Source organism: Octopus bimaculoides, chromosome 25, assembly GCF_046866305.1.
Source record: "Octopus bimaculoides isolate indiv1 chromosome 25, ASM4686630v1, whole genome shotgun sequence".
Lineage (NCBI taxonomy): Eukaryota > Metazoa > Mollusca > Cephalopoda > Octopoda > Octopodidae > Octopus > Octopus bimaculoides.
Genome location: NC_142952.1, coordinates 15933473 through 15946873, shown reverse-complemented (window position 1 = coordinate 15946873; position 13401 = coordinate 15933473). Strand labels below are relative to the sequence as shown.

Below are 13401 nucleotides of genomic sequence, written 5' to 3'. Positions count from 1 at the left end.
AGATGATTGTTTATCTAAGATCCCATTGCAAAAGCTTAAACAAGATTTGAACTCACGAGCATGTGAGCATTACACAGTCACTGTGCCTCCATAAAAAGAAAAGTTTGCAAGTTACTATCTTTCTCTTGTAAGTTACTTGGTGATCCATCTGCTGGTGCCATGTAAAAAGCACTTAGTCCACTCTGTAATGTGGTTGGCATTAGGAAAGGCATCCAGCCATAAAAACCATGTCAAAACAGACAGTGAAGCCTGGTGAAGTCTTCTGGCTTGCCAGCTCCTGTCAAACCATCCAACCCATGCCAGTATGGAAAACAGATGTTAAATGATGATGACGATGATGTTACTGGTATTCTATGTGTTGTTGTGTTACAGTTATGCACACACACACACACACACACACACACACACACACACACACACAAAGCATACATATAAGCATAAAATTATCAAGACAAAAAATGTTTTAACTTACCGACGTGGAGCAATGTTGACATCAGCTAATGCATAGAGGGGAGTTTGACTGGCCACAAGGTAATGAAGTTTTGGGTAAGGAACCAGGTTTGTGGCTAATTCATTTAAATCAACATTTAACAAACCTTCAAACCGAGATGAACTGACAAAAAAAAAAAAAAAAGAATAATGTGAGGTTTTTTTTATATAACAACAACAACAATCTACTATAAGTATAAGGCCTGAAATTTTGGTGGAGGGGTGCAAATTGGTTACATCAAACTCAGTGCTCAACTGGGGCTTAGTTTATCATCATATAATAATAATAATGATGATGATTTCATTTATTTGCCACAAAGGTGAAGGCTGAGGGCACTGAATAATAAATGATAATTATTTCAAATTTTTGCCATGAGGGCAGCTTGGGGGAGGTGGAGATGAGTTGATTACATTGACTCCAGTGTTCAACTGGTACTTATTTTTTTGACCTTGAAAGGATGAAAGGCAAAGACAACCTTGGTGGAATTTGAACTCAGAATGTAGCGATGGGCGAAATACTGCTAAGCATTTCATCCAGTGCACTAACAATTCTGCCAGCTTTGCTACCTTAATAATCATAATAATAATAATAACAATAGTAATAATAACTCTTTCTACTGAAGGCACAAGGCTTGAAATCCTGGGGGAGGGTCTAGTCAATTACATCAACCCCAGTGTTTCACTGATACTTATTTTATCGACCCCGAAAGTATGAAAGGCAAAGTCAACCTTGGTGGAATTTGAACTCAGAACATTAAGATGGACAAAATGCTACTAAGCATTTTGTTTGGCATGCTAATCATTCTGTTACTTCACTGTCTTCTTAATAATAATAATAATAATCCTTTCTACTATAGGCACAAGGCCTGAAATTTGCAGGTAACAGGTAAGTCAATCACATCGATTCCAGTCCTTGACTGGTACTTAATTCATCAACCCCAAAAGGATGAAAGGCAAAGTTGACCTCAGCAGAATTTGAACTCAGGGCATAAAGACAGGCGAAATACTGCTAAGCATTTTTCCCAGTATGCTAATGATTCTACCAGCTCACTGCCTTTAGAATAATAATAATAATCCTTTGTACTATAGGTAAAAGGCCTGAAATTTTGGGGTAAAGGACTAGTCAATTTCATTGACCCTAGTGTTTTACTGGTACTTAATTTATTGATCCTGAAGGGATGAAAGGCAAAGTCAACCTCAGCGGAATTTGAAAATAATAATAATGATGATGATGGTTCAAATTTTGGTACAAGGCCAGCAATTTTTGGGGAGGGAGTAAGTCAATTATAGTCAACCCCAGTGTTCAACAGGTACTTATTTTATCAACCCCAAAAGGATAAAAGGCAAAGAAGGCCTGCAAGTTTGTTGGGGAAGCTAAGTTTGGGACATAAAAGATGTGATGGTGGCCATTGATGAGATGAACTCAAACTCAGCAATGAGCCCAGATGGATATCTGACTGTTCTATTAAAGACATGCAAGAAAGCTCTTGCAAAACCACTACATATACTTTTTCAGAGTTTCCTTGCAAATGGTAAAATTACCAAATTGTTAAAAGAAGGTATCATATGCCCTGTCCATAAAGGTGGAAGCAGAGCAGCTGCTAAACATTACAGGCCTATCTCTCTGACTTCACAAGGTCATTGAACACATTGTGAAGGGGAGGCTGAAAGAAAATAATTTGGTCACAAACACAACATAGCTTCTATCTAGGGAAGAGCTACCGCACACATTTACAACGTTATGACAAGATACTGAAACAGCAGTAACTTAACCACTTAATGTGGATGTGATATATCTCGACTTTGCCAAAACCTTTGACAAAGTTGATCATGGCATGGTATGTGACAAATTGCATGAGTTTGGTGTAACTGGAAAACTAGAAGAGTGGCTGCATGACTTTTTAACTGGAAGAAGTCAGACAGTTGCAGCCAATGACACTCTCTTTGGGGAGACATCAATTTGCAATGGAGTCTCTCAAGGAACTGTCTGGGGATCATTACTGTTTGTGGTGGTTCTCTCAGACATGCCCTCAGCCACTCTCAGCAGCTATGGAGATGCTACAAAAGTATCACAGATGGTCAAGGACCCTGATGAAATAGGCCTGATGAAACTGTAAAACAACCTGAATGCAATATACAAATTGGGCTGATGAAAATAACATGCAGTTCAATGCTGTGAAGGTTCAAGTACTCAACAATCAGCCCACAAACACTACAATTGGAATACACAGGGCCAGGATAGTGCAATCCCAGAGTCAGTGTGTGACCAGGGAATCCACATGAAAGATATGAAGTGATGTACATATGAAAGATCTTGGAAGGTCTAGCTCCCAGCCCTGGAACTGAAAACTATATCAATCACCGAACTAGAGAGGGTTTTTCATTATTTCTAAAGGTTTATCTATATCATTAATGAGGGTTTTATTTATTTGAGTTCATGCAAGTTATCCTAGATATTATGGTTTTGTTAATATATTTGATTTGGAAGAGTTATTTACCAAGTGTATTAATGATTTTAGTTTTGTGAGGGGTTTTAGTAAATTAATATATTTTTTGTAGGTCAAGAAATAGTTTAGATACTGCCAGACAACCTCAGATATTTGTGAGGTGTAGATATAGAGGTCTTCAAAGAGCATCTGGACAATTTTTATCTGAGATACCAGATGAACCCACATTGTGACAGGAGGCACAAAGAAGAGCACTTCTGTCCAACTTCACAGTACAGAAAAAAAAAACCAAACACACAGGAAGGCAGTGCTCCAGCATGGCCTCAGCCTCTGGCCGAAACCAGTTAAAATATATATATATATATATATCATCATCATCATCGTTTAACGTCCGCTTTCCATGCTAGCATGGGTTGGACGACTTGACTGAGGACTGGTGAAACCGGATGGCAACACCAGGCTCCAATCTAAATTTGGCAGAGTTTCTACAGCTGGATGCCCTTCCTAACGCCAACCACTCAGAGAGTGGTATATATATATATACATATAACAGAGAGAGACATATTTTTGGGTATATGTACATGTATGGGGATATTGTTTACCAATGTACATCAGTCAAAGATGCATACTCCGGCAAGAACGCCAATAAAGCATCATAACCAACAAAAATATTACATGAAATATTTATTCTACTTCAGCTACAGCGACAGTCCTTTATTACTCTTGCCACTGATGAATCAAATAAATCAGAGATTTATCCCTGTTAGAAACCCAACATCAATTATAATACTGTTCACAAACATTCAGGGTGTATATGAATAAAAGAGTATGAAATATAAAGATCATGAATACCTGGTCATGTTAAGTATCAAATTAGCAACAATGTTGTTCATTGAGTCAAAAGGCTTTTGTTTGGTTAGCTTGGATAACTTGGTATTGGTTGCACAGATGGCAGTGTTTAGTAGAATTTTACTATTGTAAGTTCTCTTCCCTGACTTCGCACATGGAACTGCTTGACCAATTTTGTCCACAATATCTACCAAAGCCTGAAACATCCCCAAGTTATAAATTATCACAAAGACACTGAAATAAACATCTCTGACATGATTCAAAAGTTTGATGACATATTATTCCTTGCTCTACTGCTGACATGGTAATATGGAATTATTTCTGGTTTTGTTATAGTTGTTATTATTATTGTGTTGTTACTGCTGTTGTTTCATTCCAAGGTAGCCCTGATTGCACAGACCTATGACCAAACCATCCCATCTTCTTTCAGACAAGTTTAGCCAATGTGTTCTTTTTTAAGAATGTAGGGTGTTTTGAGAGGTTTGGATGCTGTTTCTAGTAGGTAGAATGACTTCTTGAGACTCCCTTGCCACATAATAGAGACACTTATACATTGAAATAGGAGAGAGAGAGAGAGAGAGAGAGATAGAGAGAGAGAGAGAGAGAGAGAGAGAGAGAGAGAGAGAGAGAGAGAGAGAGAGAGAGAGAGAGAGAGAGAGAGAGAGAGAGAGAGAGAGAGAGAGAGAGAGAGAAATAAAACTCCTTGTCCACTTAATTCATAACATACCTGGTTCTCAATTGGCAGAACACAATCAGCTTTGTTTGTCAACTGATGCATGGCTAGGACACTGTTATATGGCGAGGTGATAACATCATCATCTGCAGAGGGGTACAGGGCATTGACAAATCTGGGTAGAAGAGCAATTGCAACAATGTTATCAACAATATTGTTTTCAGCCAACTAATCATAAAGGATGTATAATACTTGAGGGAAACAAAACTAGTATGTTGTGGCATCCATATTTTTCCTTCAACATCATTAATCACACAAACGAACTGGTTTCCACTGAAGATTGAACTTAGCTCTCAGTAACGGTTTATTATCTATTTTACAATATTTGGTACATATATATTAGGTAATTAGATTTAATTATACATATGTCCTGGAATACATATCATGCTACTGGAACATTTTTGTAGTCCAAGGCTCCTAGCAGTACTGTACTAATATGAAAAATGTGGGCGCAAATCTTAGAATATTCTTAAGTGTTGAAACTGGGAAAGTACATGACAATCCTGAAAAAGTACAGGACAAGAAGAAAAAAATACTTAAAATATTGCTGCTGAAATTAGAATTTAAAAACTAAAATAGTAAATAATGCCCTCTTATATTTTTATTTTTACTTATAAGTTTAAATTAAAATACTCAAGAAGCTATCTATTTTTGATTTTAGTGAAAAGACAAGTTTTCACATTAAAAATTTAATATTACAAATTTATTTATTTAAAAACAACATAATAGCAATTTAAGCAAAATTGACAACTATAGCCCCTAAAAAAAAAGTCATTTCTGGATTTTGTAGTCAGTTTGTTCATTAGTTTTCATTTTTTTAAAATATTTTGCTAACTGTAAATAGAAAATATTTTGTTGTCTCATAATGCAAACTTTAAAGAAATGAATTCTTTTGGTTCTTAAAACATTTTTTTTTTACTATATTTTACTGTTTTGAATTACATATATATTCTAAATGAGTTTAATTTTATAACACAATATCTGATTTAAAATTTTTGTATAATGAGCTTTGTTAAGAAAAAGAAAATAATATAATAATTAAAAATAAGTCAGAAATGTTTTAGCTTAATACAAAGAAATTTTTAAATCAAGAATATTAACTTAAAATTTTTTTAAAATTTGCAATAAAGAGCCAAAAAAATATGAAGAACAAAATAATACAAATGCTATTTCATAAACAATTTCAAAAATTTATTTAGCAAATTCTAACTTCAGCAGCAATATTTGAAGTATTTTACCTTCTTGTCCTGTATTTTCCAGGTTTAATTGCTACTTGTTCTGTACTTTCCCAGGTTCACTACTTAAGAATATTCTAGGATTCTTCACCCACATTTTTCATTCTGGCCCACTTTATTTCCAGACAACGCTTCAATCATTATAATTATTATATTTACCTTTATAATTGTTAAAGTGATACTACTGTAAATATTTATTAAAAACAGGTTTTGTTCAAACTTAGAAATTTTGTTTGCACATAAATATGTTTTTGAGCAATTTATATTATAAAATAATGTTATATTCAAATAAAATAATTAATAATTAGTTTTTCATAAGTGAAATTTTTTATCATATGTTTTTAATAAGTACATAATTTAATACATAAACAAAATAAGAAAAAATAATAGGTGCAGTAGAGGTTGTGTGGTAAGAAGCTTGCTTCACAACCACATGATACTGGGTTCGGTCCCACTGCATGGCACCTTGGGTAAGTGTCTTCTACTATAACCTCGGGCCAACCAAAGCCTTGTGAATAGATTTGGTACACAGAAACTGAAAGAAGCCCGTCATATATATATATATATATATATATATATATAACAATTAGAAAATGGAGGATAATATGCTGAACCCAACTACTTGCAGACGGTGTATCCCGTTGAATTTATTAATTTAATTCATAGCAAAAGTGACAAAAAAAGAAAGAAAAAGAAAGAAAGAAAAAGAAAGAAAGAACCAAAGCACAGGTGTCTATGGCAGACTATGTTATTTTGCCAACCTGGTTTACATATAGAAGTACAAAGTACATAAGGAATTAGAGGATGAACAGAAGTTTAATCTTACAGCTGTTTCGGCCTAGACTGGATAGATACTATCCCTTAGTGGGTTGAACCCCCAACCCCTAACTCTCTCACGTTATATATATATATATATATATATATATACATACAATAAGATATTACAATAATATATTAAATACATTATAATAGAGGTGACTTTAACAATTAAAACCAAAAAAGTAAAATTAATAAATGCTAGAAATGGGAGCTAAAATTTAGCTTGAACAGTCACATATTCCCAAATATTTCACTAATCTCATGAAATATTTGGGAAGATACACTCGCAGAAAGAGGTAGTTTGATAAAATGTAACCATGTGATTTTGAAATTTGATCAGCAGGATATATATATATATGTATGTATGTATGTATGTATGTATGTGTGTGTGTCTTCGTGTCTGTATTTGTGCCCCCCATCACTGCTTGACGTGTGTACGTCCCCATAGCATAGCAGCTTGGCAAAAGACCGATGTGTTGATTTATTCAACTAAAACCCTTCAAGGCAGTGCTCCAGCATGGCCACAGACCAAAGAGTGAAGGAATGAAATTGCGAAAAATCATAACTATTTTTATGCCTATAATTTTTGGAGCAAGTTTTCTCCAAAATATTCCCCTGGATGAACTCTTTCATCTGAGTTCAAATAACATTATTTTTCTTTTAGAAAAACAAAAGTATTTTGATTTCTTAAAATTATCACCTTTATTTTTTGGTCACTGAAAGCTGGACAACAGTTTTTGTAGCTAATGATTTTTGAGAAGGTCTATACCATACCCTTAGAAATCAAAGTTTTCACAATATCCTTAGAGAATGGGAAAAAAATGGCTAATACACCACTAGTGAGGATTGAAACATACCTCTCAAATTCTGGTTAAGTGTGCTAAGCGACATATGACATCACATGCTGACTTTTATAATGTTAAATATCTTAACATGACAAAACTATTTTAATTTGTTAAAATGGTCCCTTTTTTGTGTCACTTAATGCCACACCACATTTTTTTTGTAGCTAATATTTTTTGACGGGGTTTTCACCATCAGATTCATTTCATAGAGCTGTTTCATTTGAACACAACTGTTGCATAGTTTTCTTCAATATTGGCAGAGATATTTTGATTTTGGGGGTTACCTATAACTTTTTAGGCACTTAATGTGGTTTTCATCAAAAGATTCTTCTCGGAGAGAACTTTCTTTTAAATTCAATTAATCTATACTTTTCTTTTAAAATAACTGAGATATTTTGACTCAAGTCAAATTTTCACCTTACTCTCACATTTTTGACCTCACATATTTTGGTGAAATCTTTTTTTTAATGAATCGATTTTCAATTATCTGATCTCAAAGCATAGCTGAAGACTGGACCATCATTGCTACAAAAAAACCACATTCAGTTTGGTTGAGAAGTAAATTGGTGATGAGACCAAGAAGTGCTCACAAGTAAATAAAAGTTGACCATAAGAATATATTTATCCACTGCCATGGGTGAATGATAATGGCTTACTTCAAGAGATGGGACTGTCACAGCAAAAATATAGATCAACTGAATTAGGGCTGACCTGAGATTAAATAACAACTTCGTTAACAGAGCACAGACAGACATGGGTGTGTGATTAAGTAGTTTGCCTTGCAACCACATGGTTCCATGGTACAGCACCCTGTCTTCTATTGATCACAAAATGCATGACAAAATGAAATAAAGTCTGTTAGCAGAGAAAGAAAGAGAAAGAGTTAACTGGTGTACAAATTGCAGTATAAGGCAGCTCTATGGAACAACCACGATCTATAATTATTCTAAACTGAAATTAATGTGATAACTGTTTACACCATCTTTTTTTTTGTCTATGAAAAGTGATAAATAGAAAACAATATTGATGACATGAAACAAATTAAATGGTAAATCAACCTGTAGACGTCAGGGAATTCATCGTTAAGCAGGTCCAAAATATATGTTCCCACACCAGCACCTGTACCTAGAAGTAAAAAGATCAAAGAAAGTCCTTTGAGATGTCTGTTTTCAATTTAGCAGGCTGATGAGGGACAGAGAGATTGTCGGTAGTTGTTTTTTACTCTCCTATGAAATGAGTTTGATTTTATTTGCTAGTCTCAAGAAGGGTAGAGAATTGATAGAATTGTTAAAGCAACCAGACAATACTTTAGGATATTTGTTCATGCTTTTCACATTCTGTGTTCAAATCTTGCTGAGATCAACTTTGCCTTACATTCTTCTGGGGCCATTAAAATAAAGTACTAGTCAACAATAATAAAATTCCAGCAGCCTGGCTGTACAAATATGAACATGGACATCAACACATGCATGAACTTATAGTCCAGTGAATGATCATGAATCTGAAATCACTCACTGAAGAAACAGCACACCACCAACAAAGCTCACTCTGTAATTATTTGTCAGTGAAGGTTATCTTATTTAAATTTAACTGATTATCTGTCTATCTCTTTATTTATATATTCAACTATCTGTCTTTCTAGCCACTCCTCTCTGTCTCTCACTATGTATATATCATCATCATCATCATCATTTAACCTCTGTCTTCCATGCTGGCATGGGTGGGATGGTTTGACAAGAGCTAGTATACCAGAAGACTGCACCAGTCTTCCCTATCTGTTTTGGTATGGTTTTTATGGCTGGATGCCCTTCCTAATGCCAACCACCTTACACTAATGCTTGTTTTTATGCTCAGTTATAATAAAAACAATTTTACATTAATCTGATGGGTTACTCTATACTTTTGAAGAGTACAAATTTATTACTGTTATATAGTTTTGGCGAGCTAAACTATTATTAGACTGCAGTCCAACAATGGCTTAACTGGCCGAAATTTTGAAGTCATTGTCAACAATATTCTTGTATAAGAATATATATACATATATATATTCAACTACTCGTACTCTACAACAGAAGTATTAAGACTGATCTTTCTGATGGTGTAAAGCACTTGTGGCAAAGCTATACAAAAGCACCCATGTGGTGTCATGTAAAAGTGTCTGTGCGGTGCCTGTAAAAGTGTCTGCACAGCACCACATAAAAGCACTTGTGTGGTGCCATGTAAAAGCACCCACTACACTCTGTAAAGTGGTTGGTGTTAGGAAGGGCATCCAGCTGTAGAAACCATGCCAAATTAGATTGGAGTCTGGTGCAGCTCCCCAGCTTGCTAGCTCTGGTCAAATCATCCAACCCATGCCAGCATGGACAACAGACGTTAAATGATGATGATGAACTACCTGTCTCTCTCGTCACTTCTCTTTCTGTCTGCCTGCCTGTCTGTGCTTCTGTTTATTGATGTATCTTTGTACCTTTCCATTCATCTATTTTTTCTGACAATCTGGTTAAACATTATGACTTAAAAATTTGTAACTACTAAATTCCTATTGTCTGTGGCATAATCTTATCTATTCTGTAATACAACATTCAAAATTATTTACCATTACAGACACTATGTTCACAATTGATCTTACTCCTCCACCAAATTTCTGACTTTCTTCTTCAGAAATTATTAGTTAGTTTTAAAAGAAAGAGCAGTGTCCATAGTTTTCGTTCAAGCTTTATTATAGTTAAATATAGGAACACAGGAGGTAGTTAATGTGACTGGATGGATTGACTAATCATTAAAAGAGCAGACTTGTATGGCAGATCCATCCAACTCATGCAAATATATGTTTGTGTGCGTAAACATTAAACTAAAAGTTAATTACTCACCTCCTCCCATGGAATGGATGATAAAAAAACACTGAAGACAATCACAGAATTCTGCTGCTCGTCTCACAGATTCTAGAATTGCTTCTCGGTAATGGTGGCCATACATCTTGTTTCCAACAGCCCTTCCAGGACAAAAAAAAAAAAGAATGTAATTGTACAGCAATGAGACATAACTGAAACCAAGGAGTAGAATTTTATAAACTTGAGCTGAAACACTTATCTTTGGTTTCATTGTTTATCTATATGACTGATTTTGGAGGGAAATATTTGCCTTTGTTTTGCTGAGACAGAAAAGGCCAGGTGTTGTCTATTAATCAATAAATCAGTATTGTGCATGCACGTGCGTGTATGTGTGTGTGTGTGTATGGAGGGTAATGGTGGTGGAACTGGTCAATCTGATAAATGTATTACAACATTTGGTATCATTCATTTAGGTTTCATGTCTGCCAAAATTTTTTACCAGGGACCAATTCCTCTTTTGTCTCTGTTTTGAGCTGCAACAAAAATGTGCCAGCAATTTACTAGTGCTGTATCCCTTACACAAGTTACTCTTGCATTTTTGTAAACAAGAAATTAACCCCACTTTGTTGCCAACATCATTCCTAACCGCCACCGCCACTGCCACTACCGCCATTCTTGGTCAACAAGGTAGCTACTACACAGTCATTTGGTCTGCTAGAAATAGCAGCCAAATCTTCCTTAAATGATAAAACCAGTGATATGGAGTAGATTGCACAATTTAGTTATACAAACAATGTCAGAAAATTATGGGACAAATATCGTTGGAATGTTTACGGATCATAGTTTTGTTCAATCAGGGCTGACCAACTCTCATCATCATTCTGATGTATATATTCCATGCTGACACAGGTTGGGATGAGTCTGAAATACAACTTATCCCCATTGTCATGAGACTATTATAAATGGTGTGAATGAGTAAAGTGTTACAGTCAGAGATATCCATCAAAGGGTGAAGTACAGGGAAGTAGAAAGGGAGGATATTAATAATGGAAATAAGGTGAAAATAAGTACCATTACTAGAAATTGAAACCAGGAAACTTACATACTTTCATATGCTTCAGTTGTTATTGTTCACATACAAAGTTGTTATTGTAAGTTAACTACAGGTCAACCTCGACTGAGCAAAACTATGATGCTTATTTGTATATCAAGGATTATATTGCTAATGTAGAGTGTAAAGAAGGTTTTGGTTGCTGTTTCTAACAGGTTGAGCGACAGTGCCTTCATCACACTTCAGTACTGAGTAAGGTTATATTGTGAAATCAGAGGAGGAAGGGTTAGGGTTAGGGTTAGGTGATTATTTGCAAGCAACTATCAAATTCAAGTGCTACCAATTGAAAGATTCAGACACTAGAAGGCTTATGGGTTATCTTTAGAGAATGCACAGCATTTTGGGCCCTTCCTCTTGATGGTATTATTATGCACCAGCTCCCTGTCACTGAGATGAGGTTCGTCTTGCTAGATCAAAATTCCATTGCTCATTCATTGTCTCTTTTTAACCAAATCCAGTGGCTTCTCTTCTCCACTGCAGCCTGGATATCACTCATGATGGTGTGTGTGTGTGTGTGTGTGTGTGTGTGTGTGTGTGTGTGTGTGTGTGTGTGGTAAATTCATCTATGTCTGCTACCACTGCTACCAATGAGCCAATGCAGAAGGCCCTATGTGGTTGCACTATCTGCTAGAAACAGCAGCCAAATCTTGAATTGCAATCTACAGTCTTTAAAACAAAAGTAAGACATTGGATAGTACTTGAGATAAACTATGTTTGAAAAGATGGGATGGTCATTTTTGGGACACATTTAATCATAGGTCTGCTGCATCAGGGCTGACTTGGAGATAAACAACAACAACACCTCGTGATCCCTATCTTACAACAAAGTATCCCTGATATTACAATAAACCTGTTCCTTTACTGCAAACAGACCTTATCTTAAACTAATCCTTATTTTACAACAAATATTTCCTATCTTATAATGACCCCTGTCTTACACCTGTCCCTTGTCTTAGAACAAATTGTTCCATATCTTAAGACCTTTATCCTAGAGTAAGTGATCTGTAGTCAATAGATATGGGTGATTTCTCCACTGAATCTGTTAGGAATTCTCTTACCAATTGTTGCCACTTCCAGAGACATCTGTGATGAGTTGTTGGTGGTCAAAGAGTTCTCCTAAAGGACTTCTCAAAAGCTCACTGACAACACCTTCTTCCATGTCAACCAAGACAGCCTAGAAAATAAACATAAGAGAGTTGTATTGTAAGTAATACATAAGTGGACATAACTTTTTTGTTAACTGGCATAAATTGTTCAAATTACATGTTGACACAGTAACTCTTGCTCTACAGAAATGTATTTGCAATGTATTTGCATCTCCATTGAAGCTAACATTTTTTGAAAAAATTCTGGTGTGCATTTCTTCAGTCACTTGTGCCTTGTTCGTATCATCAAATCATTGATCCTAAAGACTGGATAAGTGGAAAATAGGAGTTACATATCCACGCTGTATGGTGGATAGGGGACCACTGACCAGCTCAATTTGCCATCTGCTTGATAAGTTGCTTCAACCGTGTGTGGTTCTGCATTATTAACATAAATGTGGGTTTCTTTCTGGTTCTTGTGTGGTACCCTCCTTCTAATGACTTCTCTAAAGTGTCTTGTGTGTTTCACTGTACCCATCACAGCAACATTCCAGAAAATCAAGGAGAATGATACCCTTGTTATTCTAAAAATCAGTTACCATGACTTTCTGTACCGATTGCAGGCTCTTGAATTTCATGATCCTGGAAGAACAGGTATGGTGTCATTCCATCGACTGAGTTTCTGGAGCATAAAGATATGTACTTCCTGTTCTATCCTCCTTCTTAAGCCACTTCTATATCTCCCACTTCACCCCTCTGCATATTGGTATTTCCCATCATCTGCACCCCCACCCTACACTAACCTCTACCTGTTTATTTCCTCCTCACACTCTTATGAAATTATCCACTCTCTCATTCCCTTCCATAATCTACCATCCTTGTCCTCTTTTACACTCATTTTCTTGTTCCCTGTGAGTTTGCTCCAGCAACACATCACTACTTTCTGCTTATCTCCTT

At 35.6% G+C, this 13401-nt stretch overlaps 1 protein-coding gene across 6 annotated transcripts in view; it reads right to left on the bottom strand.

Moving 5' to 3' along the window:
* LOC106882881 (tubulin epsilon chain) overlaps positions 1–13401 on the bottom strand; it is a 67438-nt gene that overhangs the window by 27555 nt on the left and 26482 nt on the right. For all 6 annotated transcript variants that reach the window (XM_014933699.3, XM_089342267.1, XM_014933707.3 and 3 more), the window contains 6 exons: positions 12418–12533; positions 10288–10409; positions 8476–8542; positions 4513–4633; positions 3789–3982; positions 473–613 (listed from right to left, as the gene is read on the bottom strand). In XM_014933699.3, coding sequence (XP_014789185.1) covers positions 473–613; positions 3789–3982; positions 4513–4633; positions 8476–8542; positions 10288–10409; positions 12418–12533 — 761 coding nt within the window. The remainder of the gene's footprint in view (positions 1–472; positions 614–3788; positions 3983–4512; positions 4634–8475; positions 8543–10287; positions 10410–12417; positions 12534–13401) is intronic.